Raw genomic sequence first — 27,462 nt, 5'->3', positions numbered from 1 at the left:
ATAACGATTCTACAACATTTAAATGAAAAATCACTAAATCAGTTTTTCGCTCATATCTAGTGAACCGTGGATTTTTTTCAAAAAACCAAAGCATATCTTAAATAAGCTCTTAAAACGACAACTCGTTCCTCATTTAACCGAATCCGTATGTCTTATGGTTTTCGAGATCCCAATGCTTAAAATGAAAAAAAACTCACCCTGTATCTAAAGGATTTTGTTAGCTGAGTTTAATTGAGCTAGCTGGACAGGTGGGTGGTTTAGTTAAATAGCTCATAAATTATGGATAAAAATTACTTTGTAAAAAGTAAAGGTAAACCGATGAGGGGCTACGTTCAAGTGGACCTGGCCGCTTTGGCAGTTATCTCTGTAAATGAAAGCTCTTAAATAGCTCGTAGTTCCAGGGCTGAATCCAAGTTATTCCCTAATAAATTTTAGGTTCCTAATGATTATTTAAACGAACCCTAAAATTTTATGCTTGGGATACGAAAAGCTCCTAAATAACTCACAAATTGGTCCAGCGGGGTGACAGAATGACGTCATGATCAGCGGACGGGAAAAATGTGTGCTCAGAACCTAAAAACGGCAAAGTTGCGTAAGGTCAAGACAGGAACCATATAGGAAGTAGGTGCGTGATCTCAAAAGGGCGCAACGTAGGTGTAAGAAAAGGAAGAAAAAAACACTCGAACTAGGTTTACCTCCTGGTAATTTTCGGGCGACCTACGTTTTGGGTAATCACAGATGCAGGGAATCGATATTTTAATTAAAGTTCATCAGTCAATCCACATTAGCAACTTTTTTAATTCCCCAATCACTTGTTACCTTCTTTATTAGACATTCACAAAGTCCATCGTCCCTCGTTAACAGGCTTGAGACTAAATTAAGTTGTTAAATCTTTGCGGTTGTCCCGGTATCAAATTAATTAAATAGAAGTCCAATCAAATATATTTAAAATTGACGTATTTTTTAGTCTTCCCTCTCACCTCTTCAGACTTCACTAGCTTAATGGATTTAATTTACCTTCTGGCCGGTTAAATTCAATATAAAATGGTAATATTTTATAATTAAACTTTCAAGTGAAGCAAAGTAAAAGTAATTAATTTTAAACTTTAAACAATGTAAATAAATTTTGCAAGTTGTTATTCGTTCTAGATTTATTACTTAAAATTACTGACAAGGTAAATTAATGCGACTCTACTGCACGTGTCTACCTTGTTTAGCGTGAAAATCGGTTCAATACAGAGGGAGCAGTAACCACAAGTGAAATATTAAATCTCATTTCAACAGATGGCAAACCGTACAAAAAAGAAGTCTCTTTTTGGAAATTATGTAGAAGTAGGACCACTTCGTTTGAAAAAATAAATTCACATCGCTCAAAGAGATTTATTTTCTATTACAACAATGCATTATAAGTTGCTGATTATAATAAATATTCGAAGTGGTCCATTACGACTGAATTCGCGTCAATGAGTTGTCTTGTAGAAATCAATCCTCCATGTACCACCAGCAGATTGAATACGTCCAAACTCCATTTTGATCCTTAGTTTCAGAAATTCAACTTTTATAGAATATCGATGTTGCAGAATATCTAAATCGTTATTATTCCAATCTAACATTAGGATTAATTTAGAAGTTACGTTTAGTAACTAGCGCCTTCTAAGAGCACATTTTAAACACCTGTTTGCTTTGTAAGAAAGAATTTTATAAAAATGCGTCAATGTCATTTATAAATTGCTACCGGAACCAACGTCGAAATGAAATACTGATACAGCGTCGAGAGTTGATTTTCATTATTTATCATATCACCTATTCATGCGCATCGATTGCGAGAAGCAACATTTTCCACCTAGTACAACGTCATATTCGCACAAGGGTAGGAAGTTTAATTTTTGTTAAATGCACCACTCAGACGTTCTGGTCCAGATCGCCTGCATGAAGTTATCCAATAGTTAACCTTAGGGTAACGTTAACCAACATTTCTTCTTTGCTCTGCTTTCATCTTCATGACTTTTTAAACTAATCGCAAGGACAACTCGTTAATATTTACGCTCTTGAAAATTTGAATTTACGTCACCTTTCCGTCGTAGTTCTAGTCTTCGAAGTAAATAATTTGAATGATAAAAATGCTAGAAATAAAGCACTGCACTTTTAATGGATCTTTTATATTCGCAATGCATGCAGGCTCTAAGGATTCCTTTGGCGCTTTGTGTAACTGCATCTCAATACTTTCGTGTTATTTTTCCTTGATTAAAAATGGAGACATTTACTCGATTTTTTTGTGACGACTACCGAAAAAAACACAATTGAACTGTAACGTTTCGCTTTTGAAAGGAAGTAATCGAATTTATTTGTATTTATTTAAACGAGTCATGAACAATTATATTTGTCATATGAGCACAACCCCTTTAAACTTGAAATGGAATAATAAGTGAAATATCGTTAGAAATTCACCGCCAAATTACCGATAATAATTTTAATTCTTTAATAATCTGTTACTAGACCCAACACTGTTACATACAGTTAAATTGTGGAGCAGAAGATGCTCCGCCTGCCAACTCTTACGGCGTTTAGTGAAGGAATCGGGCTTTACACTGTAATCAACCCTCTATATCCAACGAATCCACAGGCAAGGAAACCCAAATCCCAAAAACCGAACTCTCAAAAAATCAGCGAGGACCCAGTTGTAGGTGTAAATACTGTTCAATGCGAATTAAATATTTAGGTCCTTAGGTTGTTACGTGGGTTTGGCCTAGTTTCCTTATTTGAATAGTTTGAGCCTTAGTCCTGTTTTCGTGCTTGTACTTATGGACGGGATACTTCTTGATCATTCTGAAATACATCTTTATGCGTATGGCGCTTCAGTGGGTAAATTTGCCAATTCTCAGGTCGTAAAAATAGAACAAGTTGTGATGATCTTAGCCTCCTAATATCTCGGCGAGCTAACGCCAACTTCAAGTCACACCAGGATATTGGACCATATTCTGTAGTAGCGGGAATGCCACACTAACATGGCTGCCTATTTGAATATTCTCGCTTACATTTCCCGCGAGAATCTGTCACTCGGGGGCCACTCCGAGTGCACTAAAATCGTAATCGTCATGTAGGACACCTACGTTTTGTAATAACTGGGTTCTCAGCAGGCACTGAGGGCGTTTTATGGGTAAGGAACACCAAAAGCAATAGTTGATTAAGTTTATATTGAAGCTAATACCAAAACGGTGCCCCTGCAGAGCGTCTTAAGTGGTTCTATACTACTCCGGCATTTACCTTACCGCGTACCATACCTTGTTTCACTCACACATTTCGTATGGTATCTTGCTATGGGGGGGGTTCGCCGCATGCAGCTCGAGTCTTCATTTTACAAAAAAAAGCTCTAAGGATCATTATGGGTATCTCTTCTAATGTATCCTGTAGAACTCATTTTAAAAATTTAAATATTTTAACACTACCAGCTTTGTTTATTTTATATTCGCTTGTCGAAATTCACAAATGCAGTGCGACGTATCAAAAACACTCGGATATTCATAATCACAACACAAGATCATCAAATCTCTTAGTATTACATAAACATAGACTGAAACTCGTCATCTACAATTCAATTAACATTCAATTATATAATGAAACTTCCGGCAATCTTTAAAACCTTGAAACTACCCCAATTCAAATCTTCCCTAAAAAAAGTTCTTATCTCACATGCATTCTACTCAACTATAGAGTACTTGGATTGGGCCTCCATGTAGTCAACTACTATCGGAGTAAAATGTAGAGTCCGCTCACTTTGAAGGCTCAAATCTCAAAATCGCTGGAGCCGATATTAATGAAATTTTTGGAACGTATCAATTGGTAAGTTGTTGTTAACATACGTAAATTGTAAAGTTTTGCTGCCAGGACTTTTTACGTTATCGAATTAAAGTGTATCTTATAATAAGCGAATAAACGCGCCTGTCATTTTATCGCTGTAACGTTTGCGTAATTATACAGAAATGCATAAAAATGTATCGACGTATAGTTAAAGGTGTATTCTATCACATACGTAAAACATTATCCCATTTGAGTGAATACTTTTTTTGTAATTAAATCCTAAAGTTCTGAGTTCGTATACTTTCATTGAAAAAGCGCGCTTTCCCGTACATATTTCACTATCACATTTTCCCAAATTTAACAAGAAATATGACATTACGTACGGATACGTAGAAATAGTTGACGATTATATTACGCTTTATTTGATAAAAATCGGTTGGGTAGTTTTTTTTTTATAACCGTTTAAAGCCAGCGGACTCTACATGTATGTTGTATGTATTGTATGTCATTACGTTTGTCTTATATAATTTATATAATTCGGAGTAGTGCTATAATGAACAACATCCAAATGTACAGCACTTTTGAACCCTCTCGAAACCGGGGTAACTACTTCAAACCCGCTATGAGTAACCAAAATGGGATCGAGCCATTCCACAGGTATTACAACACATACATCGGACAAAACTAAGAGATGTCAAATATACCTCGCCGGGCGGGAGGATTACCCAAGACCAGTGGAGACCCTGTAGTCCTGGGCTAAAGTTGTTAGGTTCGGAACGAGTGAAAATGTTAGTGTTAGGTTCACCAAGGCCGTATAAACTTGAATAACTCGATCCCCTCTAAACAAGCACACTTGCCTCTTGATTACTCACAGTCCCAAATAAGCAAATATAATGAAATGCAATGAAATAATCGAGAGTGACTAAAAAGCACAATACACAAATTAAATATGTACACATGCAAGTATGTACAGCACAGATACAGCCCTACCGACAATGAAACATGATTGCCAATACCAACAAAGGTTACACATTAAAGGTACAAGTGATTGAATTCAGTAAGTACAGAAGTAAAGGGTTACAATCTACATTCAAGTTACACACATTTTTATTGATTAATTGAATAAAGCAAATAAAGACAAGGCGTCTATTGATTCGTTTCCGAGATATTCGCTTTCAAATGTTTTTTTCTAAACCAAAACAAATGCGATCTAAGTCATCTTGTATTAAAATTTTATTTTGACTCTTCAATTTGTTTGTTAAACTTAAGTGAACCTGTCAGTTCTCCGAAATGAATCAAAATTAGAATTTAAAAAGCAAAGCAGATTAGTAATCACGATTAAATTGGCTTTCAAATAATGTGCCATTTGCCATAGGATTCCATTTAAAATTTTAGGGGTTAAGCTCCCTACCTAGAGGGGTGAAGACTTGGGTTCGTGATTTGTATTCCAAAAGTTGTCCCCCTCGAATACAAAATTGACGTGTTCGAAGATTTTGCGAAATTTCTAAATTTAATACCCTAAAAGCCCTCTGTATACTTCTCGTTGGGCCACTCTGTATTATATTCGGCCTCGCTTCGTAAATAAAATTTAGTACCTCCGCTGCACTTTTAAAGCGAAACAAGTGGGCTCAGCAGGTATTCACCCGTTGCGAAGCCAAAAACCCGTCAGTCTTCGTTTTTTGTGTTTGATTAACCACACGCTTCAGTTCTTTTTAGTTGATATTATGCCGAAACATTCTAAAAACGTAGAAGTTGGAGTCGCAGGCTTTCTCCAGATTCTTTAGACTTCTTTGGACGTTTGCTATGGAAAATCGACATCAGGGAAACTCATTTTTGCGCATATTTATTGGAATTCGTGAAATTACAGTAACGCCCAGTTAAAAGGATTCACGAACTGCTATTAAATAACCAACGGCTTTCTTAATTTGACAAAAGAGCAGTGAGGATCTATATACAAATCAAGTTATTGGAGTCCATTTACCCGAGGAGACTGCAGCGGAGGATTGCAGATTTCAAAGCACTAGGACGTGGCCATCTCCGACATTGCGACCGAATCATCAGGTTCAACAACTCCAGCTGTATAAAGAGACTTCATTCATAAGGTAAAAGACAATATTCCTTTATTCTGATTAAAATCCAAAGGCCTACATATTTTAAAACTCGCGGTCACCTTGCGGGAGAATTAATGACAATTTATTTACGAAGTTCGAATTTAACCCGGGGGCTAAAGTCTTTTCAAAAATTAGAATTTGCGCCCTAGGTACGCGTATACGCTGTCCGCCCTCCTATCGTAATCAAGAATCCAGAATTCATTCGTACACATCCGGCATCTGCTAGAAGAAAAACCCTTATATTGACTTAAAATTTCTCAATTTGAGAGTGTTGGTGGTCTCGATCAAATTCCAAAAATTCCAAAGAATCTATTACACAGTTTCATTTCAACACCTGAAAAAAAAAGATCAAATTCAGTGGAATATGTGTTGAAAATATATTTCAATGCAGGAAGTCGAAAAGTGTTATCTTGCATGTACTAAACTTCAATTATTTTCAAGTGGAAACGCAATTACATTTCTTCCACCTGCGACCTACAATGTGTTTTTTCACTACTTTCAATTATTCATAACCCGATAAAGCTCGAATACAAATACATTTATTTTCGGAATATTTTTTCTAGGATTACTTTTCCGTAGTCACTCAATGCAAATAGAAGGCACCTTTTTCTAAAAATTTGCAATTGGTTGGGTTATTTTCGAAGTGGGGTGGAAAATCAGTAGCATATATAAATAATAATTTAAGTGTATTGATTCAGTACGCGTTGATATAACAGCAAGCTTAAAAAGACGAAGAAGGTAAATGTGATGAATTCGACCTGGAGCGTTTGTGGAAACGACGACGAAATTGAACCGGTTATTAACGGTTCCTTTCACCCCCTTAAAGGGTACGGCAGCAAGATCGGATTATAGCTAGATACCCAAAGTATCGCTGGCTTGCGCATTTAGCGACTACCAAATTCGGCAAGAACGTGTTTTAATCAAGGCGCGATTAATTTTTCATTTACTGTTCGTTGCCGCTTTTTTTCATTAAATCACTGAAACATTTCTAGCAGTCTCAGAACAATGGATAAAAGTCACTTCATCATTTTAGTAGCGAAACCTTTATAAATCGAAATATTTTATGAGATCGCCATGTATGTATATTTTGATCAGTTACATTTGTAGCATTTTCTTTAATTCTATTTGAAACGAACGAAATTACCCCATTTTTTATTGAGCCAAAGTGATGGAAATTGGACATCTTGGAATATGAAAATTGAATAGGGGACATAGAGGATTATTTAACACTTTAGAAAGATCGGCAATGCCAACATTTAAATTTAAATTAATTTTTAGTGAAAAGGCGATAAACACGTAGTCAGAGAAAGTATTAACGTCAAAACGGGCTTCTGCAGAAAACAACGGAGCTATTGTTGTTAAGTGAAACCAGTATCTAATCAAACGTTGTAGGTATCAAGGAGTCGACGAAAATAAAAATTTACTTTTGAACTTCTGGTCACAACCTTGTTGAGCTCAAGAAGGACGCGTTCAGTCTAATCTGTAACAGACAACAACACAATCAAACAAACAAACAAGAGGGGTAGTGAATGCGCGGCATAAAATATTGCGAAATAGCAATGCTAACGTTTGACACTCGGAAATCGGATATAAAACCGAAATTAATAATGCGAATAACTTTACACTAGCAAAAACAAAATTTGGTTCGACCACGAATTAAAAAATCTTTATAAAAGCATAAACGTGACGTTAAATTCAATAAAAATCCTTTACAATGCACAAATAACTAAATTTCTATTCATAGCAATACAATCTAACTCATTCAGAATGTAAATCAGGTAGCGTGAACAAATTCTTCGGAGTAAAACAAATAACGTAACCAAAAATTGTAGATATCGGCTCGGTAACTTCAAAAACTAATTTACAAAGCAACGGTAGCTAATATCTCAAATAACACAGCTAATTTTTTAATAATAATAATAAAGTCTTTTATTAAATCATGCCACACACACAATTTAACAGGGCGAAATTCAGATGTTGGGCTACTCACGGCGACCCAACTCTGCTCTTACACTTAACCCTACTATAATGAAAAGAAATCAAAATCTAATTGGGAATTGTACAGAAAAATAACGAATTACTTTGTAATGGGAAAAAAAATAAGTACATAAATAACTTTATGAAAAACAAAATGTATGAAAAAAAATAATAATAAAAATAAATAACTTACAGTCACATGGGTTATAAAATTTAACTCAAATCAAACGTTTGCCTAGCAAAAACAATGTTATGAAGTGCCTTCTTAAATTTCCCGACGGGTATGTTTTTTTAAACTATTGCTTAAAGCATTATATTTTTTAGAAATATTGTATGAAAATGATCTTTCATATAATGCCGTTTTATGAATCGGTGGTATAATTAAGTTAACGAATCTAGGGTTGTTACTAAATTGAATTTTGTTATATACATAAAGAGGTTCATTTATTGTTACCACTTTATGGTATAAGAAGAAGAAGAATATAAACTAACAGAATGAGCCATCGTAGTAATCAGATAAGTATATTATTCGTAGCGACACAGGTAATGGAAGTAAAATTAGATATATCGGAGCAATTTACAAGAGGAGTTTCGTTAGTACTTGCGGTTACAATCAATCAATCATTTTATTTTCCATGTAATAGCATGTTAGTACCCTTATTCAAGGAAATTTTTCAAAAAAATTATTATAATTAGATCAATAACATTAATCTAGATATCCTACATCAAAATAAAACAAATGAACGTGTACGTTGTTTTTTTTTGAAGACAAAACGAAATTGGCAGTAAAATGGTTTTCAAAGTGTTTACCATTAACTGCAAGCATGAAATAAACATTTTTTCTACACGGGTGGTAACTAGGGTGGTAACGTGTTCATTGAAAAGAGAAAAAAATCTCTAGGTATCAAATGATCCTAATGAAAGTGTGCATTGTCATTAAAAAAATTTCAATTGTTTTTCGTGACTAATTTGTTTTCTGAAATAAAAACAACTGAATGCGGCCTTATTGTGGGAAATAAAATGTTAAACAACTTACATAATAGGTATAGAAAAATTTTGTGTACATTGGATATTTACCGAAATATATACTATATTCCATAAATAATGGGCACCCTGTATAGTAATACAAAATGCTTTTCGGATTAAAGGAATAAGATTCTCCGATAAAAATTTTGAATAAGATGTATATCTCCCTTTTGAGATAATATTTGATTATATACACGGCGGGGCAAATTTACTTGGAACCCTTTTTTTTTGTGCGCACACAATTTTTTTGGTTTTAGTCCGATTTTGACAAAATTTGAAACTTATATTAATAAAGCATACTTCACCTTCCTACAAAATATACTCCCCAGAAGTGTGCAGATTTTATGGAACCTAACTTGTGGCCCCCAAATATTTTGATTTGATTTGATTTACAATGAATTTTGTTAACTAATTTTAGCTTGTTTTAATTAGTTAACAAAATTTTACTATCTTATGAATTAAAAAATAAATTTAATATACGCCCTCTCAGATGTCTTTCATTTTCCTGAAAACGCTTAAACATTTTTAATACAATTTTTAGGGAATCTTCGCCCTTGACTGCTATAACCACATATTTTGTTAACATTGGAAATGTTTATGTTTTCGTATATGGGTACAAAGTTATGAGTTTTGTTCACGGCGATATACGGTTATCATTTCCAATGTCTCCGATGGTTACATGGATTGCAAAATCTGTGAATTGTTGAAATTTGGTAACTAATATTCCATGGTAAAAAATTCCGAACCATTGTTTACAAATGATAAATCTGGACCAATATCTACAATATACAAACATTAACAATCCGAGGAAGTAACCCTTTAATTTTAATAATTTAAATCGGACTTTAATTTAATACGAAATTTGATATTCTCAAAAGTAGCTAGCTCAAATACATTTAAAAGCAACTCCACTCCTTTCCCATTCCGAACTCTCTTACATAAAGTGCTTGAAATACTTTGTTAATTAGCGAGACTGTCTGCAGTCCAGAAAGTACCTGAACATCCTGGATACGGTAACCTTAGACTGAAGTTGTATTTCGAGATGAATGCCGCTAAGTAATTTTAACAAGGAATTCCTGCGGCTAGCCCTAATCATCAAGTTTTTTTTAAAGCTCAGAGTCGAGTAACGTCAAAAGATCGATTTGAGGGTGCTATCTTTATTAAAGAATCCGAATCTTCTGGGGTGTATTTCCAGTGAACTTTCATTTATACAAGCACTTATACATTTTTAAGATGGTTGTCACTAGAAATCCAAGTGGTTAAAATAAGCGTAAGGGAAAGGGTCCCCAAATATTTTTGAACACGGGCCCTTAAAATGAAGTTACGCTACTGGTTGATACTTATTTTAACGAGCCTTCAAACGTTTTCTTCAAATTACTTATTTTTTGTGTATTTCTTCTTAGCAGGCGAGTAAAAATAAATTCTTCGTAATGATGAAATCGAGTTTTTAAAGAGTATGAATCTGAATAAATAGGGTCCGTTAACTTGGCCCCCCCACTGAGAGATTTGATAGTCATATTATTTTGAAATGAACGCGCTCGTTATGCGCTCATATGTGCCACCGATAATAACTCTTGCGCCATTATCGTTTTTTAGAAATCTGAAAAAACATTTGGGGGGGCCAAGTGACCGTAGCCCCCCCCCCCAGTACGTATTTTGTCCCTTGTAACTAGGTCACCTGATACATTTGGTTATGCGCTCAATTGCGCCACTTGAATTAAAGCTAGCGCAATTACGGTTAAGCCATAAAAAATTTTTAAAAAGTGGAGGGTCTAACTTAGCGTTTTCAAAAGTTATTTCCGGAAGTGCGTCCATTTTGAAAATATTTTACATCGATTCGGCCTTCGGAGTAACTCCTAAATACAAATTTTTAAAAACCTACCTATTTTACTTTCCCAGAATCGTTTAACTAAAGCTCCCAAAAAAACACACTGTATAGTGTTTCTGAAACACTATAATGGCGCCAAGATTTTTGTTTACGGCGCATTTTAGCGCTTGATGAAAGGTACGATGTAGTAGACAAAACATGTTAAAAAACGTAACTTTTGAAAACGTTAAGTTGGCCCCCCCCCCACTTTTTAAAAATTTTTTACGGCTTAACCGTAATGGCGCTAGCTTTAATTCAAGTGGCGCAATTGAGCGCATAACCAAATGTATCAGGTGACCTAGTTACAAGGAACAAAATACGTACTGAGGAAGGGGGCTACGTTCACTTGGCCCCCCCCCAAATGTTTTTTCGGATTTCTAAAAAACGATAATGGCGCAAGAGTTATTATCGGTGGCGCATATGAGCGCATAACGAGCGCATTCATTTCAAAATAATACGACTATCAAATCTCTCAGTGGGGGGGCCAAGTTAACGGACCCGAATAAATAATAGAGCGAAACATTACCCTTTTCCACCACAAAACGACAAAGAAACGGCAAGTTTCTATGAGAAGCGATAATGTGAATTTCTACTTATGTTATAGTTTGTGAAGTTGTCCTCTAAAACAATAGTGAAGCGACAAATTTTAGTTTTTCGACACCAATTAGTGGCAAAGAACTGCAAAATATGATGGTCGATCAAGTTGGCACCCCGACTTTGCCCAAATTAAGTAAAAATATCCATGTAATTACAGGTTAATTTGTACCCACAAAATTAGAATTTCTACCTGCTTAGTTTCGCCGGAAAACCGAGTTTTAAACTTTTTCCAAATGAAATTTTCATAAAAATCTATGAAGTATATAAGTTAGATTTTTTAAACAATTTTTAACTAAAAAAGGGTAATGTTTAGAACTAGTAATAAATACAACGTATAAATCAGGGTATAAATTAAGGAGTAAGGACCGACAAACATTTTTGTAAACAAATTATATTATTGTTAAAAAATCGTTTGAGCCAGGGCGCATGTTGGGAGGGAATATCGAGAATGAAAGATTTTTTCAGAATATTTCAAAAACCCAAAAAATTTTCAATGATTTCTAAACGGTCCCTTCTTAGACTTTAATTGCGCAACTTTTCTCCCGTTTAACCAAATTTGTACCTCTTACCGTTTCTAGATAGCCCATATAGTCGCCCTTTTTACCTCAGACACAGTGTAAGTTTCGAATTTTTTTGGATAAATGTAATAAGCACTTTACCTTTAATTTTGGTTCAACGAACTTTTCATTTGGTCGTTTATGTACTTTGGCAGCCTTTTTCCTCTTTGTGGAAAAGTTCGTGTTCCGGAAAATTTCTCAACGCATCAAATAAGTTAACGCACAAAGCGTCTCTCCCTTTTCACCATCCGAATAGGTATGCAACCTATTAAGATACCAATAATATTAATCGCCATTCCTAAAATAATGGTTTAATTAAAACAACGTGGACCTAACCGAGAATTTTAAGACCGCAAGTTTTCAGCTTTAACAATTAAAATTTTAATTAAAACCACCTGTATTATCTTGAAGCGAATTTAAACTTGTCTTCTCGTATTCAAGACGCCCGGCGTCGGAGTGTATCATATTACAGTGTATGTAAATATTCTCTGGGAATTTGAATAGGAAGAGCATTAATTCTATCCTTGTAGATTAATTGTTGCTGAGTCGGTACGAATTCGCACGTAAAATTTATTTACCTCCTCAAAGTTTGTGGACAAATTTACGGTTACAACTTTTAATTACTTTTATACAATTAAATTCGCGAAACAAAAATCTCTAACGGCGCGTCGTGGACCCCCGTTTATTATCGTCGGGGGAATTTCGTTTTTTATCCAAAGAAATGGCAATTTTAGTTATTACATTATACCGTTAACTGCAGAGCTTTCGCGAAGTGACGCAATCCGCAAGAAACAAATAATGACGAAAATAACGCTATACGCAATTATCTATAATGAGGGCGCTTTTCTCGTTCTCGGGTAAAAATGTGAGATCAATTTCTCCGATTTATATGGTCCCTCTCCAATATTAATAAATAATATTACGTTTTTACCCCACCCTTTGCGAGGTTTTTAAAAGACATTTTATTAGAAAAATATCCAAAATCACGTTAGCCTAGCAATCATATAATAATAATAATAATTGACTGAATATGTGAAATTATAATATTAATACAGTAGAAATCGTAGAGTTGTTTCCTTTTATGTTATATCAATTAATTATAAACATTATTTTAAGCAGATGTTAAATTGACATTTTAATAAGTTGGAATTAACCGTAAGAGTAGATTTAACGACAGGGGCAGATAAAGTAAAACAAGTCAATGAGCATTCCAATGACTGTCATTTTCATAAGTCTAACTTAAATACCTACAGAAGTCTTACAATGACTTGTATAGCTTCAGCTATAAAATAAAGAGTATTGTTGAAGAGAATAAGAATGAAAATGCGCAATCTTTGACGACACTTGCGATGACTTGTGAGCAAATTGAGCTAACCAATGACTGTTAGACATCGAAAGTAATGTAGGAAAAACTGCAGAGAATGACCACTAAAAAATTCAATGCTGATCAGAAGGTTGGCAGTAACGAGGCCAAATGGGTAATAGGATGTGAGAAAACATTTACAACATGGCGAGAACTCAAGGAACTGTCACTAGAAATCAGTAAGGTTTAATTTTCTTATGTCGTTTTACCGAGTCTCCCACCACGTTTCGAGGTATTTTGCACCACGATGGATTCTCAGGACACACTACCGGAATCATGATCATTGAATGCCGAGATTCAAGGAAGCACCACAGAAGCCAGTATCGGCCTGTCAGTGAGTATAGTTAGTTCACCGAGTGAGGTGAAGGTGCCTAGTGCAGCGCTTGTTGGATTTATAGCTTTCTTTTAACTGTCAGTGAGTACAGTTAGTTCACTGAACCAGGTGAATGTGCTTGGTGTGGCACATAACCTTCTTCAAACTCTCAGTGAGTGCAGTTAGTTCACCGAGTGAAGTGAAAGTGCCTAGTGTGACACTTGTTCAAAGGGCTTTTTCTTATTAAGTTTGGTGCGTAGAATCCAAAACAATTCGTACTTTTTCGATCAGACTTCTCATCCAAAAATTATAGACTAGAAACCAATTTCGAAAAAAAATTCAAAGGGCTGTAACTTTTGAACTAGTAGCCCAATCTTGGAACTGTTTGAAATTATGGGTTCTACAGGCCACATTCTATAAGAAAAAAATTTTTTCCGGGTCGATCTGAGACAATTTTTTTTTCGAGGCAAAAAAAAGGCAGTGTATAACCTTCCTTTTTTACCAAAAATCGATTGCACCAAAATTTCTCGGGAAAACACTTTTTCTTATTAATTTTGGTGCGTAGAATCCAAAACAATTCGTACTTTTTCGATCAGACTTCTCAATCAAAAGTTATAGACTAGAAACCAATTTCGAAAAAAAATTCAAAGGGCTGTAACTTTTGAACTAGTAGCCCAATCTTGGAACTGTTTGAAATTATGGGTTCTACAGGCCACGTTCTATAAGAAAAAATTTTTTCCGGGTCGATCTGAGACAATTTTTTTTTCGGGGCAAAAAAAAGGCAGTGTATAACCTTCCTTTTTTCCAAAAATCGATTGCACCAAAATTTCTCGGGAAAACACTTTTTCTTATTAATTTTGGTGCGTAGAATCCAAAACAATTCGTACTTTTTCGCTTGATTTTGAGGTAATAAACAAATTTCTTAAATGATATCACAATAAATATAAAAAAAATGCCGAACCTTACTCTAGGCTTATATACTGTAAAGTATCTTAAATACTTCAAAGTATCTTAGTGTGGTGTCACACTATGCGTTTTTACCGCTCCCGCTAAAACGCTCCTGTTTGACGGGATGATAATATCACACGTTATTAAATGGTACCAGTCACATATATGCGTTTTCGCCGCACCAACCGGATGCAACCGCATCCTGCTGCCGCTGCGCAGGATGACATGACAACCCCAATGACATGAAACCACGTGTTGTTGCACGTTGGTTGTCATCAGTTGTCACACTGAGCGTTGCAACCGGGTGTTTTGTTAGGTTTACAATGTTTGATGTCGGTTTATTCATCGAGTGCGTGCATGCAAAAACTGCACTGTGGGAAAAACAATCTAAAGAGTATGTAGATAAAAACTGTAGGGAGGAATCATGGGTAGAAATTGAATTTTTGGACATTCGGTAATATACAAAAATTTTTTTCTTGTTCATTCGAATTTTTTCATAAAACTTCGCGAACCTATTATTAGATTCTCGTCCTGAATTAAAAGGATCAATCCAATATTGACAATATTTCGCAATAGCCCTTCCGCCTCAAGCGCATAAACCATCTTTAACAATAATTGAGACATGCCACTACTTAGACTGCCAAAATATAGCAAAAACGCATCCCTTTAAACCGGAATAGTGTGACAAGTAGATCTCATCCTGTCAAACCGCATCCGTTTTAGCGGGAGCGGTAAAAACGCATAGTGTGACACCACACTTAGATACTTTCAGGTACCTGAGATACATTCATATAATTTAGTTACAGTATCTAGATACCGATGTCAAGTATCTGGGACTTAAAGACACTTTTTGTTAGAAGTAACTAGATACTTTTTGCGAGTATCTTTTACAGGTCTGCCCTTTACCTAGGGTGCATTTTAAATGTCGTTTTGCTATGATATTGTAACGTGATTTATAAATTCGGGTTCGATTTATATCAATATTTATTAAACAAAACTAAAACACTATAAAAACCGTACAATTTATATCGATTATTTATATCACACACTTCGCAATTTATATTTCCGCGCTCGATGTTTCATACGTACTCGATCTCGTTCGGTAGTAGACTGCCGCGATGTTCGGTCCGCAACCATGTATACACGCAGGCAATGTAAGTCCAGAACATTCGCGTACAGTCTCGAATATTCCTACACAAATCCCACTATCGCGCGCGTAGAAAATTCCAGAGCGCCAAAGGCGACGTCATGTCTGGAGCGTTTCCGTTACAATATCTTGTACGTATTTCATTATGTGGATAAAAAAGAAGTAACCAACAGACGCAAAATCCGCAATGTCATAATGTTCTTGCGGTGAAAGGGAAATTGATTTAATGCCGCACAGTGATAGGTAAATACCGAAGAAACTCCATATAGCGTCACCGCAAGCTGTTACTGCACAATATGAGAGGAACAGGAAGTACCTAAATGTGATTGTTTTTATAAAACCTACCCCACCCGGCAATGGAATATGTGACAAGCTGCGTAAAACCAAGACGACACCTTCTAATTAACTACATGACGAGGTTAACGAATTTCATCCCTTACCGGGAGAATTGCTTAAATCCGGGAGAGCGAAAAGTGTTATTTTTGTAACGCTTTCGCCTGCCACATTCTCTTAAATTTAAATTGCGATCTAATCTAATTTCGACTGTAATTAGTAATATTCGATTAAAAAACTCGATATTAAGAAACTGCGTAATTATTCCATTTATCGCCAGATCTGTGTATAAGGCGAAAAAATTTAAAGCGGCCTTCTCAGCGTTACCGTGTTAGTAATGGAGCATTTTTAATTCGTCGCTGTCAGGAGCATGGAAAACAATTTCGTTTTAATAACGAAATTTATCTCGTATTTCTCACTTCCGTGTAAATTTAATTGGGAGAATAAGTTTGTTTTTAATACATTTTTAAATTGGCGCGTGTCTCGCGAATGTTTGTATACTGTAGGATTAGGGGTGGGTAAGGTACGAGGACGTTTTTTTTTAATTTCTACCTAAGACCCAGATGTTTTTAGTATATTCTATGATATTCTGCACCATAATTTCGAGATTTTCCTAAACGTAATTCTTAACCTACAGAATCCTTTAGAAATATGTTTCAAAATTTTCACCATATTGACATTATATTTAATTTAATGTATGATAATGTGTTGTACTATTTATATATTTTAATTTTTTGTCTGTTTCGTTTGTATAAACAATGTTACATGTTAATTGTAAACATTGACAATGTCTATATCATTTTTTACTTTCTTACTACCCTTGACAAGAAATTATAAACCTCTCGCCAGGAAAGATTGCCGGTCAGAGAAGACCTGATGCCGGTCTACAATCTGTGTTTTTCTAAAGATGCGAGCAACTACCGGGATAGGATCGTGCCGATGTGGAACGAAAAGTCTTTTCGGTCAACATTGGCACGATCCTATTCCGGAAGTCGCTCGCATCTTAAAAAAAACATAGATTGTAAATTGACACAAGGTGTGCTGTGACCGGCAATCTTTCCTGGCGAGAGTTATATTACCTATTAAATTTTGATTGAGAAAAAGTACGAATTGTTCTCAGATCGACCGGGAAAAAAAATTTTCTTATAGAACGTGGCCTGTAGAATCCATAATTTCAAACAGTTCCAAGATTGGGCAACTAGTTCAAAAGTTACAGCCCTTTGAATTTTCTCGTTCTTATTATTCCTTAAATGGCAGTTCAAAATGTACGGAGTCTTGCAAGATCTGTAGAGCAATTGTAGTTTAAAACGTCCGGTTTTTGAATAGATAATTTATACAACATAAAGTCACTAAATATAGAAAGTACCGCAATCCATTGGGCTCGTGTGTTAGAGAGAGAACGCATGATTTTTGCCCAAAAATGGCGGAAGTTACCAGATTCTAGTAACTTTAATGTTAGGGATTGTTCCACCTGTTTGGAGATATCTGTATATATTTTTATAAAACATGACAGTACTATGAAGTTAGGTTATAAAAAATGACAGCTATTCAGATTTTATTTGTCAATTTTTTTAAGTTGGCAGCAAATTTGCCCCAAAATGGCGGATGATTGCGGTACTTTCTATATCTAGTGACTTTAATACAACAAGTACTAGTGCGCCATCTCCTTGGCAATCGCTACACTTTCTATCAATTATAGTTTTAGAAGTTTAGTTGAGATGTCGCCACGTACGCAACTTTTTTAAAATTTCATTTGAATTTATGCGGTTAATAGCAACGTCGCACTTATTATTCCTTAAATGGCAGTTCAAAATGAACGGAGTCTTGCAAGATCTGTAGAGCAATTGTAGTTTAAAGGCCCAGTTTTTGAATAGTTTAAATACAATACATAGATATATAAATACCTAGATACAGCCATCCTTAACAAACGTACCTCGGTTTTTAAAAAACATATCTAAGAAATTTGTACATCTCTCCATTACTTTCTAACCAAGAAGAAACATGTTCTATCTCTTTTTATTGCATTAACCACTATGTCGTACGCGAATCGGACGCTTAAAACAAACTTAGCGCGTCCCATAAGTCATGTGACAGTTGACACATTTCACGATCCCGCGAAATCAAATCTAACTAAAAATATTCGCCCTAAACATGATGGGCGGTTTTTTCACTAAATATTATGTAATTATTGCGTTATCAATTGAATACGAATAACATTAGTGATTGCCATAATGACAGACGCGTCCATAATTGTTATTCCTGAAATAGTTTTATTACATAGAGCTACACCATTCAAATTTGGGACTATGTTTACCTTGTTTGGCATGATGTGCTGCAGTGAATTCATTGCTGGCTTGCAGAATATCAAAAAAACCGTAAGTAAGTAAAGTTTATGTTCAACATTTTAATTTTAATTGCATGGTTTTAGGCGTAATGGTAACGGAGATTAAGTTGCGACAGGAAGTGAATTCGTTTCCAATTATCATTTTGGCCTATATGATGCAGTGCGTTTGTATCATGATCACAAAGAAGGATGCGTGCAATATTCTTAGGAAAGCGAGATTTATAGACTGTTGTGTGCGTGCAATATCAAATTTTGGTCGCTACGCGTCTTGCCTACCTTTCGGCATAGTCCAATCGGTGGGGTTTCTTTTTGAAATTATAGTGCTAATTGTAGTAAGCTACACGTGTACATTTATTTAAAATAAATACAAAATCTTAACAATGATATCCAATTGATGATAATTCTCATTTAGTGAACATTCATTACGTTTGTAAAAGTTCACAATCCGAATCATCGTCAGATGAAATTGACAAATCCTTATCATCACTGTCATTATTAACACTTATTATAAAGTTCAGAAACATCAACCAATATAACTTCTCTTTTAAATTAATCACTTTCCACATCTTCACACACTTTCTTCCAGTTGTCAGCTGTAATTTTTTCAAATTCTTCATTTGCCAGTTTTCTAAGTAACATCTTCCATTTTAAATGTAACATTTCTTGCTGCTATGCGATTTAAATAAATAAAAAGGCGGTTTATTTATGTTGTAAAGTCTCAAATCTGATAATTTTCTGTGTGATTTGTGCTAACAATTTGATTGACAGTTATAATAAATAATGCGAATCTTGTCTTCCATGCTCAGGGTACCTCTATAAAGGATAGCGCTATACGTAATTAATGTGCCGAAAGTGATGGTAATAGATGGTACGTCCTTTTGAACTATGTTGGGGTATGGCTGTATCTATGTATTTATATATCTATGATACAATAAGTACTAGTGCGCCATCTCCATGGCAATCGATACACTTTCTATCTATTATAGTTTTAGAAGTCTAGTTGAGATGTCGCCACGTACGCAACTTCTTTTAAAATTTTATTTGAATATATGCGATTAATAGCAACGTTGCACTTATTATTCCTTAAATGCAGTGCCGTTTTTAAGTTTTTCGGGGCCCTGGGCCATTCGTTCGTAGAGGCCCTCCTTACCCTCAATAAAAACGGCAGATTGGGGAGATTCAAGCAAATCCCTAATTTGAATATGGGCACTCGATATTTGTGTAGCCTGGTTTATAGGCAACACATCATGCTCAATGAACAGAAAACATTTATTTTTGCAATTCGTAACTTCTTATGCATAGGAGTTTATTTAAAGCCCTTGGAAGAACAATTTCAATAACAGCTACATTAAACTGAACCGTTTTACAACAACTTTCGCACAAAGATCGAACAAACCACACATTTTTTCGTGATTGCAAACTGCGTAACTCTTTTGCCTTATTTCCCTGCCAATTTCACTACCGTTTCTATAACCGTAGTTCTATCAAATAAACTCTAGGCTCAATTCTTTAAAGAATAGCTTCGCACCATCGCCAGCTGCTGCAATCATGTAATCGTTCCGATTTTAACCTTGAGAAGTTTGAGTTGCATTAGAATGGGTTTTCTGTGAGTTCTCCACGGTGTCCCCCTGTTTTGGTTACAAAGCATTTCCCTTTTCGATTTGTGTTGTCTGAATTCAATGCTAACGTTTCTCATCCATCGAGAACTACATGTCTTCGATTGCACGACCCAGAGCGAACAGTATCACATTCCGCAAAGGTTGAGTCTGCCGCTTTCCTGTCACTCCCAGTAGCCAGTTCCCTGATTTAAACCTGTAAGGGCCGGTTTTACAATTACACCTATTCGCAGAATAAGATACTCTTGGAATAATTGCCATAGCAACAAGTATCCCATTGGTTGACGCAATGGTAACCAACGCAACCGTCGACGTTTATTCGAGGTATAGCTTATTCTCAGTATATCCCTGAGTAGGGAAAGAATGGGGGTGCGCAGATCCTCTTTGACCTTGGGTTCCGCGCATATAGGCTCTATATGGATGGGGATGCGCAGATCCTGATCAGAATCCTATGGGGATTCAATGAATCCTCTGACCTACTTTTAAAATGCGAGTGGGGTCTCAGAGAATCCTGGATGACCTAGTTACAACCCATNGTTTATAGTCCAGTCAAATTAGCACAATTTTGGACAAATAAAAACATTAATTGGTAAAGATCTGAATTTTGGTATACACATTTATTGGGACTTTCTATTGAACATATTAAAAGTCCCTGTCAAAATCTGTTGCGCTCGAGACGCCATCTTGGAAAAACGGTACACTTTTCCAGTTTTTTGCCCATGTCTCGGCAATTATTACTGACACGAAGAAATAGTTTACATGAAAAATATAGTTTACTAAATTCCCTATAAAAAAGAGTATTTACATTTTTTTTGTATCTCCAGTACTTTAGCTGTAATCTCACGTTGAATACGTCAGAACGCGTTTAGGCCCCGTATCGTAATTATAGGAGGCCGTCTTTTTTATGACTACATCGATAGCTGTAATAGAGCCAAAAAATGAACAGAATCGTCGTGCGATAAAGCATTCTACCAATGACATAATGTTTGATGATACATCATGTTTTTTTCAAAAAGGTAAGCGAAAATGTGTAAAAGTGTTGGAGCAACGAAATGATTTCTGAAGCTGAAGAACGCCCTTATCTGCAAAATATAACGTGCCTGCTAGTGAGAGATATTAAAACCGACATCGTTATCAGACCTTCAGAATGACCTTGACCCTGTTCGGACACTCAGTGCTCACATTGAAGATGAAAGTTCTATTGAGAGAGAGTCTTATGAGAAACCTTACTAAACGTGTCTCATACCAAGCTTGAGTGCGACGACTTCGCATATATAAGAAATACTGGTAGAATTTTCAATGAATTTTTAATGATTTGTAAAAAGTTGTAAAAAAATATCTGCGCGACTGTTTCGAGAGCTCAGGATACTTGATTCCCTATTCGATGTCCGATTATAGCTAAAGTATTGGGCATACAGAAAAATGTTAATATGCTTTTTTATGGGCAATTTAATAAACTATATTTTTTATCTGAACTATTTTTCCGTATCAATAATTGTTGCCGATATATAGGCAAGAAACTGAAAAACTGCTCCTTTTTTCCAGGATGGCGCCTCGAGCGCAACAGATTTTGACGGGGACTTTTAGTATGTCCAATGGGGAACACTAATGAACATGTGTACCAAAATTTCAGATCTTTACCGATTAATGTTTTTATTTTTTCTTATTTGACTGGACTACTAAGCGAGAAAGGAATGATAACAAAGTTTAATATTTGACTATAAAATAAACATTCATTATGCATTTGAGGTTAAACCTTCATATATTGGTTTTTAAAAACAGCGCTCTGACATCTAACGTTAGTTTCATAAAGTACATTACAAAATTAGTGTGGCGACATCTTTGAGGTGTAAGTTCCAACTAAAATAATGGGGGTAATAAACATTTCACTCCTGTATTATAGCCTATTCCTTTGCGTCATGGCGTTTTTGGAATGCCAAAGGGCAGGGCGGGTAAACGGACGACCGTCCGTATACCTCTTTGGTATACCTACCTATACCTAGATTTTTGACGATTTTAATAAAGCATCTGTTCGCAATACACGAGTTAAATCGCTATAATGGGCTACTAGTTTTCCCGAGAAATTTTGGTGCAGTCGATTTTTGGAAAAAAAGGAAGGTTATACACTGCCTTTTTTTTGCCTCGAAAAAAAATTGTCTCAGATCGACCCGGAACAAAATTTTTCTTTTAGAATAAGGCTTGTAGAATCCATAATTTCAAACAGTTCCAAGATTGGGCTACTAGTTCAAAAGTTACAGCCCTTTGAATTTTCTTTCGAAATTGGTTTCTAGTCTATAACTTTTGATTGAGAACTCTGATCGAAAAAGTACGAATTGTTTTAGATTCTACGCACCAAAACTAATAAGAAAAAGTGTTTTCCCGAGAAATTTTGGTGCAGTCGATTTTTGGAAAAAAAGGAAGGTTATACACTGCCTTATTTTTTTTGCCTCGAAAAAAAAATTGTCTCAGATCGACCCGGAAAAAATTTTTCTTTTAGAATAAGGCCTGTAGAATCCATAATTTCAAACAGTTCCAAGATTGGGCTACTAGTTCAAAAGTTACAGCCCTTTCAATTTTCGTTCGAAATTGGTTTCTAGTCTAACTTTTGATTGAGAGGTCTGATCGAAAAAGTACGAATTGTTTTGGATTCTACGCACCAAAATTAATAAGAAAAAGTGTTTTCCCGAGAAATTTTGGTGCAGTCGATTTTTGGAAAAAAAAGAAGGTTATACACTGCCTTTTTTTGCCTCGAAAAAAAAATTGTCTCAGATTGACCCGGAAAAAAATTTTTCTTATAGAACCTGATGGCCTGCAGAATCCATAATTTCAAACAGTTCCAAGATTGGGCTACTAGTTCACAAGTTACAGCCTAACTCACGTTCTTATCCACCAACTTCAAAAACTCAGTAACTTCATAATGGCGATGAAAGAGAAATTAGTCGTTTCAACAGTTTCGTAAGAGACTTTCACCTAATAGTCTTGTTTTCTCAATGATAGTGTCGTTTTTGTACTTTGAATATGAAATAAGTTCACACAAATATTATTATATAAGTGTAAATACTAAACATACTAAATAATGCTTCTATTAAAATATTGAAGTATTACAACAAAGTGCTACGGTTTGAGATGACCAACAAGATAAGAAACAACTCAAAGCGAATGTTTGTCTACAGAGTATTTATCGGCCATCCAAGCGTTACCTTCACATTTTCACGCTTTTCAGATTTCTGTCATGACGAAAACAGTATTCACTCGAAATGTTCAAATCGGACAGGAAACTCCAGATTGTGACTACCAGAACAGATTTTTTTATTACTTATAAAACAATGCTGTTTATTTTTTTAAATATATTAACTGTATTCATTTACTATGCCTCAAACACCATTATAGTTTTACTAAAGTTCAGTAATAAATTCGTAGACGCGTCGCGACGCCTATACAAAATGAAAGTGTCCATATTGTGCAATACATAATTTAAATCTTGATTTGCATGTAAATTGGCGATTAGAGTTTTTACATCGCGCACACCGAATCCTCATTTTGAAAAATTTACGCCTCAATTACCGTTTCTTCTGTTTCAGGAAGCTTCAAAGAGAAAAAGAGAGATACTGCAAGACCGTCTACCAGGGCGTATTACCATTTACGGAATGTACTCAAGCATTCAATTCAACGACATTCATTCGGTCTTGGGATCCCGATCCTTTAAATATTCTAGGAAACGATACGATATCGGTTATCGATTGGTTAAACCAGGGAAACGATACCGAAAATGGTAGTTTAAGTTCTTCGGAGCCCCCTTTAACGTCGGTTCTTCCGCCTTTTGAGCTGTGGCAGACAATATTCATAGCCGTATGTCTCGGTATATGTATTATATTAACGGTAGCCGGAAATGTTTTAGTACTTCTCGCATTTATTGTGGATCGAAGTATTCGACAGCCCAGTAACTATTTTATAGCCTCGCTGGCGGCCACCGACATGCTTATAGGTAAGATCAATGCTCGTGTATGAAATTAAAGACGAAGATTACTTACAGGAACAGTTTCGATGCCGTTTTATACGGTCTACGTTCTTATGGGGTATTGGGACCTGGGACCGTTGCTGTGCGATCTATGGCTATCGGTGGATTATACAGTGTGTTTATGCTCACAGTACACGGTGTTGCTGATTACGATTGACCGATTTTGTTCCGTCAAAATAGCCGCTCGTTATCGTAGTTGGAGGACCAAAAATCGGGTCCTTTGGATGGTGACCATCACGTGGATTATACCTTCGCTTCTGTTTTTTATAAGTATTTTTGGCTGGGAGCATTTTGTCGGGTACCGGGATTTGCTACCGGGACAATGTACTGTACAGTTTCTAAAAGATCCCGTTTTTAATACGGCGTTAATTATTGGGTATTATTGGACGACGCTGATAGTGCTTTTTATACTATATGGAGGTATCTACAAGACAGCGTACGATATGCAGAAGAAGAGTGAGGCGAAACAGCGCAAAATGCAATCTATGGTTGCTCTTAGCGCAGGCGCGATGTCAGGAATGGCAGGGCGAGCTGCGGGCATCGGTCTTTCCAAAACACAGAGCACTCTCTTAAGTCAGGATAAGCCGCCTGCGGTTCTAGCAAACGCCCCTAACTGTCTAGCAGCGCCGCCTACTCATCTGAATCTTACCGTCAAAGAGGTGCAGCCGGGCGCAGGATCGGGCGATTCGAATTCTAGTCAAAAAACCAACTCTTACAAAAGTAGCGGCACAACAACAACGGCAACCACAACCACGGCGGACTCACGAAATTGCGATCGTCGTAACTTAAGTCTTCCCAATGCACAACTGGTTACGGAGGTCGAAAAATCGGAACGATCCAGCAGTCCGGCCTTCGAATCCGACGAAGATAGTACGACTCCAAATACGCAACAGCAGCTCCAACAACAAAATCAAACGAGGAAACGTTCTTCCATGGTTGGAATTTTGGTTCAAAGTAGCGCGCCACTTTACGCTTTTGACAATAAAGCTAACGGCGGTATACCTTCCTCAGGTAAGAACACCGCGGGATCAAGACAATCACATTTGCAAAAGTCGGCCAGCGAGGACGTCTCAGTTTTACCTAAAATCTTAGAGCAGAACTTAATGGACGTAGACAACGTGCAAGGGGTAGGTGACCACTTAATTGTTCCCTTACAACCGAAACCTTTGGATGTTGCCAACCCTAAACCCGTTGCACCACCAAAGTCTCCGGATATGTCGCACAGATCTCAAACAATTATAACACCCCCGCTTCAGTTTCAAAGCAGCCCCCCTGTAACGCATAGTCCGCCCATTTCAAGCAACTCACCCTCTTTGTCCGATCGTCCGCGTACCCTGCAAGTTAAATCTCTCGGAACGTACGATGTCTTGGTAGGTCTCGACGGTGCCGATCTCCGTTACATGGACGAAAGCTCCATAATCGTACCCTCGCCCGTATGCGAAAGTTCCCCTCCATCGAGCATTGCGCACGAATCCCCCGCCCATTCTATTAACACTTCCGCAAACACTTCTTTGCTTCAGACGGCGCTACTACGCGCCACTTCACAAATCGGCCCGGTTTCGAAAAAGGTAGAGACCGAGGTTACCATTGCAGCCGAACGACCCATCACGACGATCGTTAGCGAACCCCCGACTTGCGACAATCGCGAAAGTTGCACGGGCGAAAGCTCGCCGGTATGCGGCATGTCCACCGTCAGTCAAACAGGTAACGCAGCCGCCATCATGGCGGCGACCACGATCGTCGAGCTTAATAAAAATAACATTTGTAACAAACCAGATATCGAAGAAACAAAGATTAGAAAAGATTTTGTTCGAAACCTCGGCAAACGCCTAAAAGGGAAGAAAAGAAAAAAGGAGGGACCTTTCGGCGTACTCGGACGTCAAAAGTCAAAGTCGGAAAATAGAGCGCGGAAAGCTCTACGGACCATATCGTTTATTCTGGGAGCATTCGTTATATGCTGGACACCTTATCACATTCTCGCCCTCGTCGAGGGATTTTGTTCGGAGCCACCGTGTACCAACGAACATTTGTTTATGTTCTCTTACTTTCTCTGCTACGCTAACAGCCCATTAAATCCATTCTGCTACGCACTCGCCAACCAGCAGTTTAAGAAGACCTTTACGCGCATTCTTAAAGGAGATCTTCACATGACGTAATTTACATAGTTACCTAGCAAATTTAGTATATACACATAATTAAATTAGAACGGCGATAACTGTATAGTTAGGAAATATTCCAATTGTCACGAAATGATATTTTTTGTGCCTGGAGCACAACCAAGTCAATATTTAAAAGGACAATAAGTAAATTATTAGCTCATGTTTTATATTTTAACACGTCTTAGTATATAACATGCTGGTGCATGGGACCCAAACCTGTAAATACGCAGTACCGTTTGTCAATTTTTTCATGGAAATTGTCAAGCCGTATAACCCACGGGTTCCTACCAGCAAAAGCCATATTTATCTGTGGTAAAATGAGAGTTTGCTGTACTGAGCCCTTCCAGCTCACTCACATTTTACTAAAATTGTTAACGGGCGGGCAATCACGCAAACTGCTTGCTTGGTTGCGCACTCGTACGGTCAGTGAGAACATTGGAAAGATTTAGATAAATATCACAAGTATCCTGTGATAAAACAAATGAATGCGAATGCCATTTTATGTTCAATTATAAGATCCCAGAGTGCAGGGAATGGAATGTAAAATCGCATCGAAAAATTGAAGATGTTACATATCATTTATTTTTACAAAAATGTACCGTATCAGTACATTTGTATAGAAGCTTTTGTTTAGAACACAAGTATTGGAAAGTATTCGTTAGTAACTCAGATTGTTAGTAAACTATTAGTTCGAGGTAGAATAATGGGAAAAAAGTGTCTATACTTATACCTACCTACCTATTTGTATTTGGTTTAGTCTTATGCTTATGAGATATGACTGATGTAAACCTTTATCTAGAATTAGGTATGCTAAATTGGTTCTTTAAGTAGTTTTTCATTTATTAACAGAAACATTGTAGTTTTTATTTTTGACACCTTGCGAACACCTCCAGCTGTTACGCTTTGTAGTACAAAAGACTAATCTCAAAATAAAAAGAAATGTGTACTTTTTATTGTGGTTTTCACTTACTGCCTATGTTTACGACTTTTAATTCGGCTCATACTCAATAGCACTAGTCCCTGGACTCGTAGATTGGCGAAGGTTGGACATCCCCATCCCTTTTCGTTCTCAAGTTCTGACGAGGCACAGACGGACAGATGCGCGGACCAAAACCATCACATAACGGGAAATTCATTTCCCTAAAATAGAAATCCACTAAGAGAGCTATAGCAGAAGAGTTCCCTCTCCTCGATAATTTGTCAATTATACTAAAACCACACGCTCAACTGAGGCCAAAGTCTAGAAGAATCGTCGATATAGGTGAAGAGTCTAAAGTCACTAAAATCT

At 36.4% G+C, this 27,462-nt stretch overlaps 1 protein-coding gene across 1 annotated transcript; it reads left to right on the top strand.

Annotated features, from left to right (window-relative positions):
- Positions 1-279: 279 nt before the first annotated feature.
- On the top strand, positions 280-27,125 carry LOC116165721 (muscarinic acetylcholine receptor M3). Its single transcript, XM_031480384.1, has 5 exons — positions 280-366; positions 5,734-5,900; positions 23,579-23,982; positions 24,031-25,719; positions 25,792-27,125. Exons 1-5 carry the CDS (start codon positions 280-282, stop codon positions 26,169-26,171), a joined length of 2,727 nt encoding a protein of 908 aa, XP_031336244.1. The 3' UTR covers positions 26,172-27,125.
- The last annotated feature ends 337 nt before the right edge of the window (positions 27,126-27,462 follow it).

The sequence above is a fragment of the Photinus pyralis genome, unplaced genomic scaffold (genome assembly GCF_008802855.1).
Source record: "Photinus pyralis isolate 1611_PpyrPB1 unplaced genomic scaffold, Ppyr1.3 Ppyr1.4_LG3a, whole genome shotgun sequence".
Lineage (NCBI taxonomy): Eukaryota > Metazoa > Arthropoda > Insecta > Coleoptera > Lampyridae > Photinus > Photinus pyralis.
This window is presented reverse-complemented; position numbering and strand designations above follow the sequence as displayed.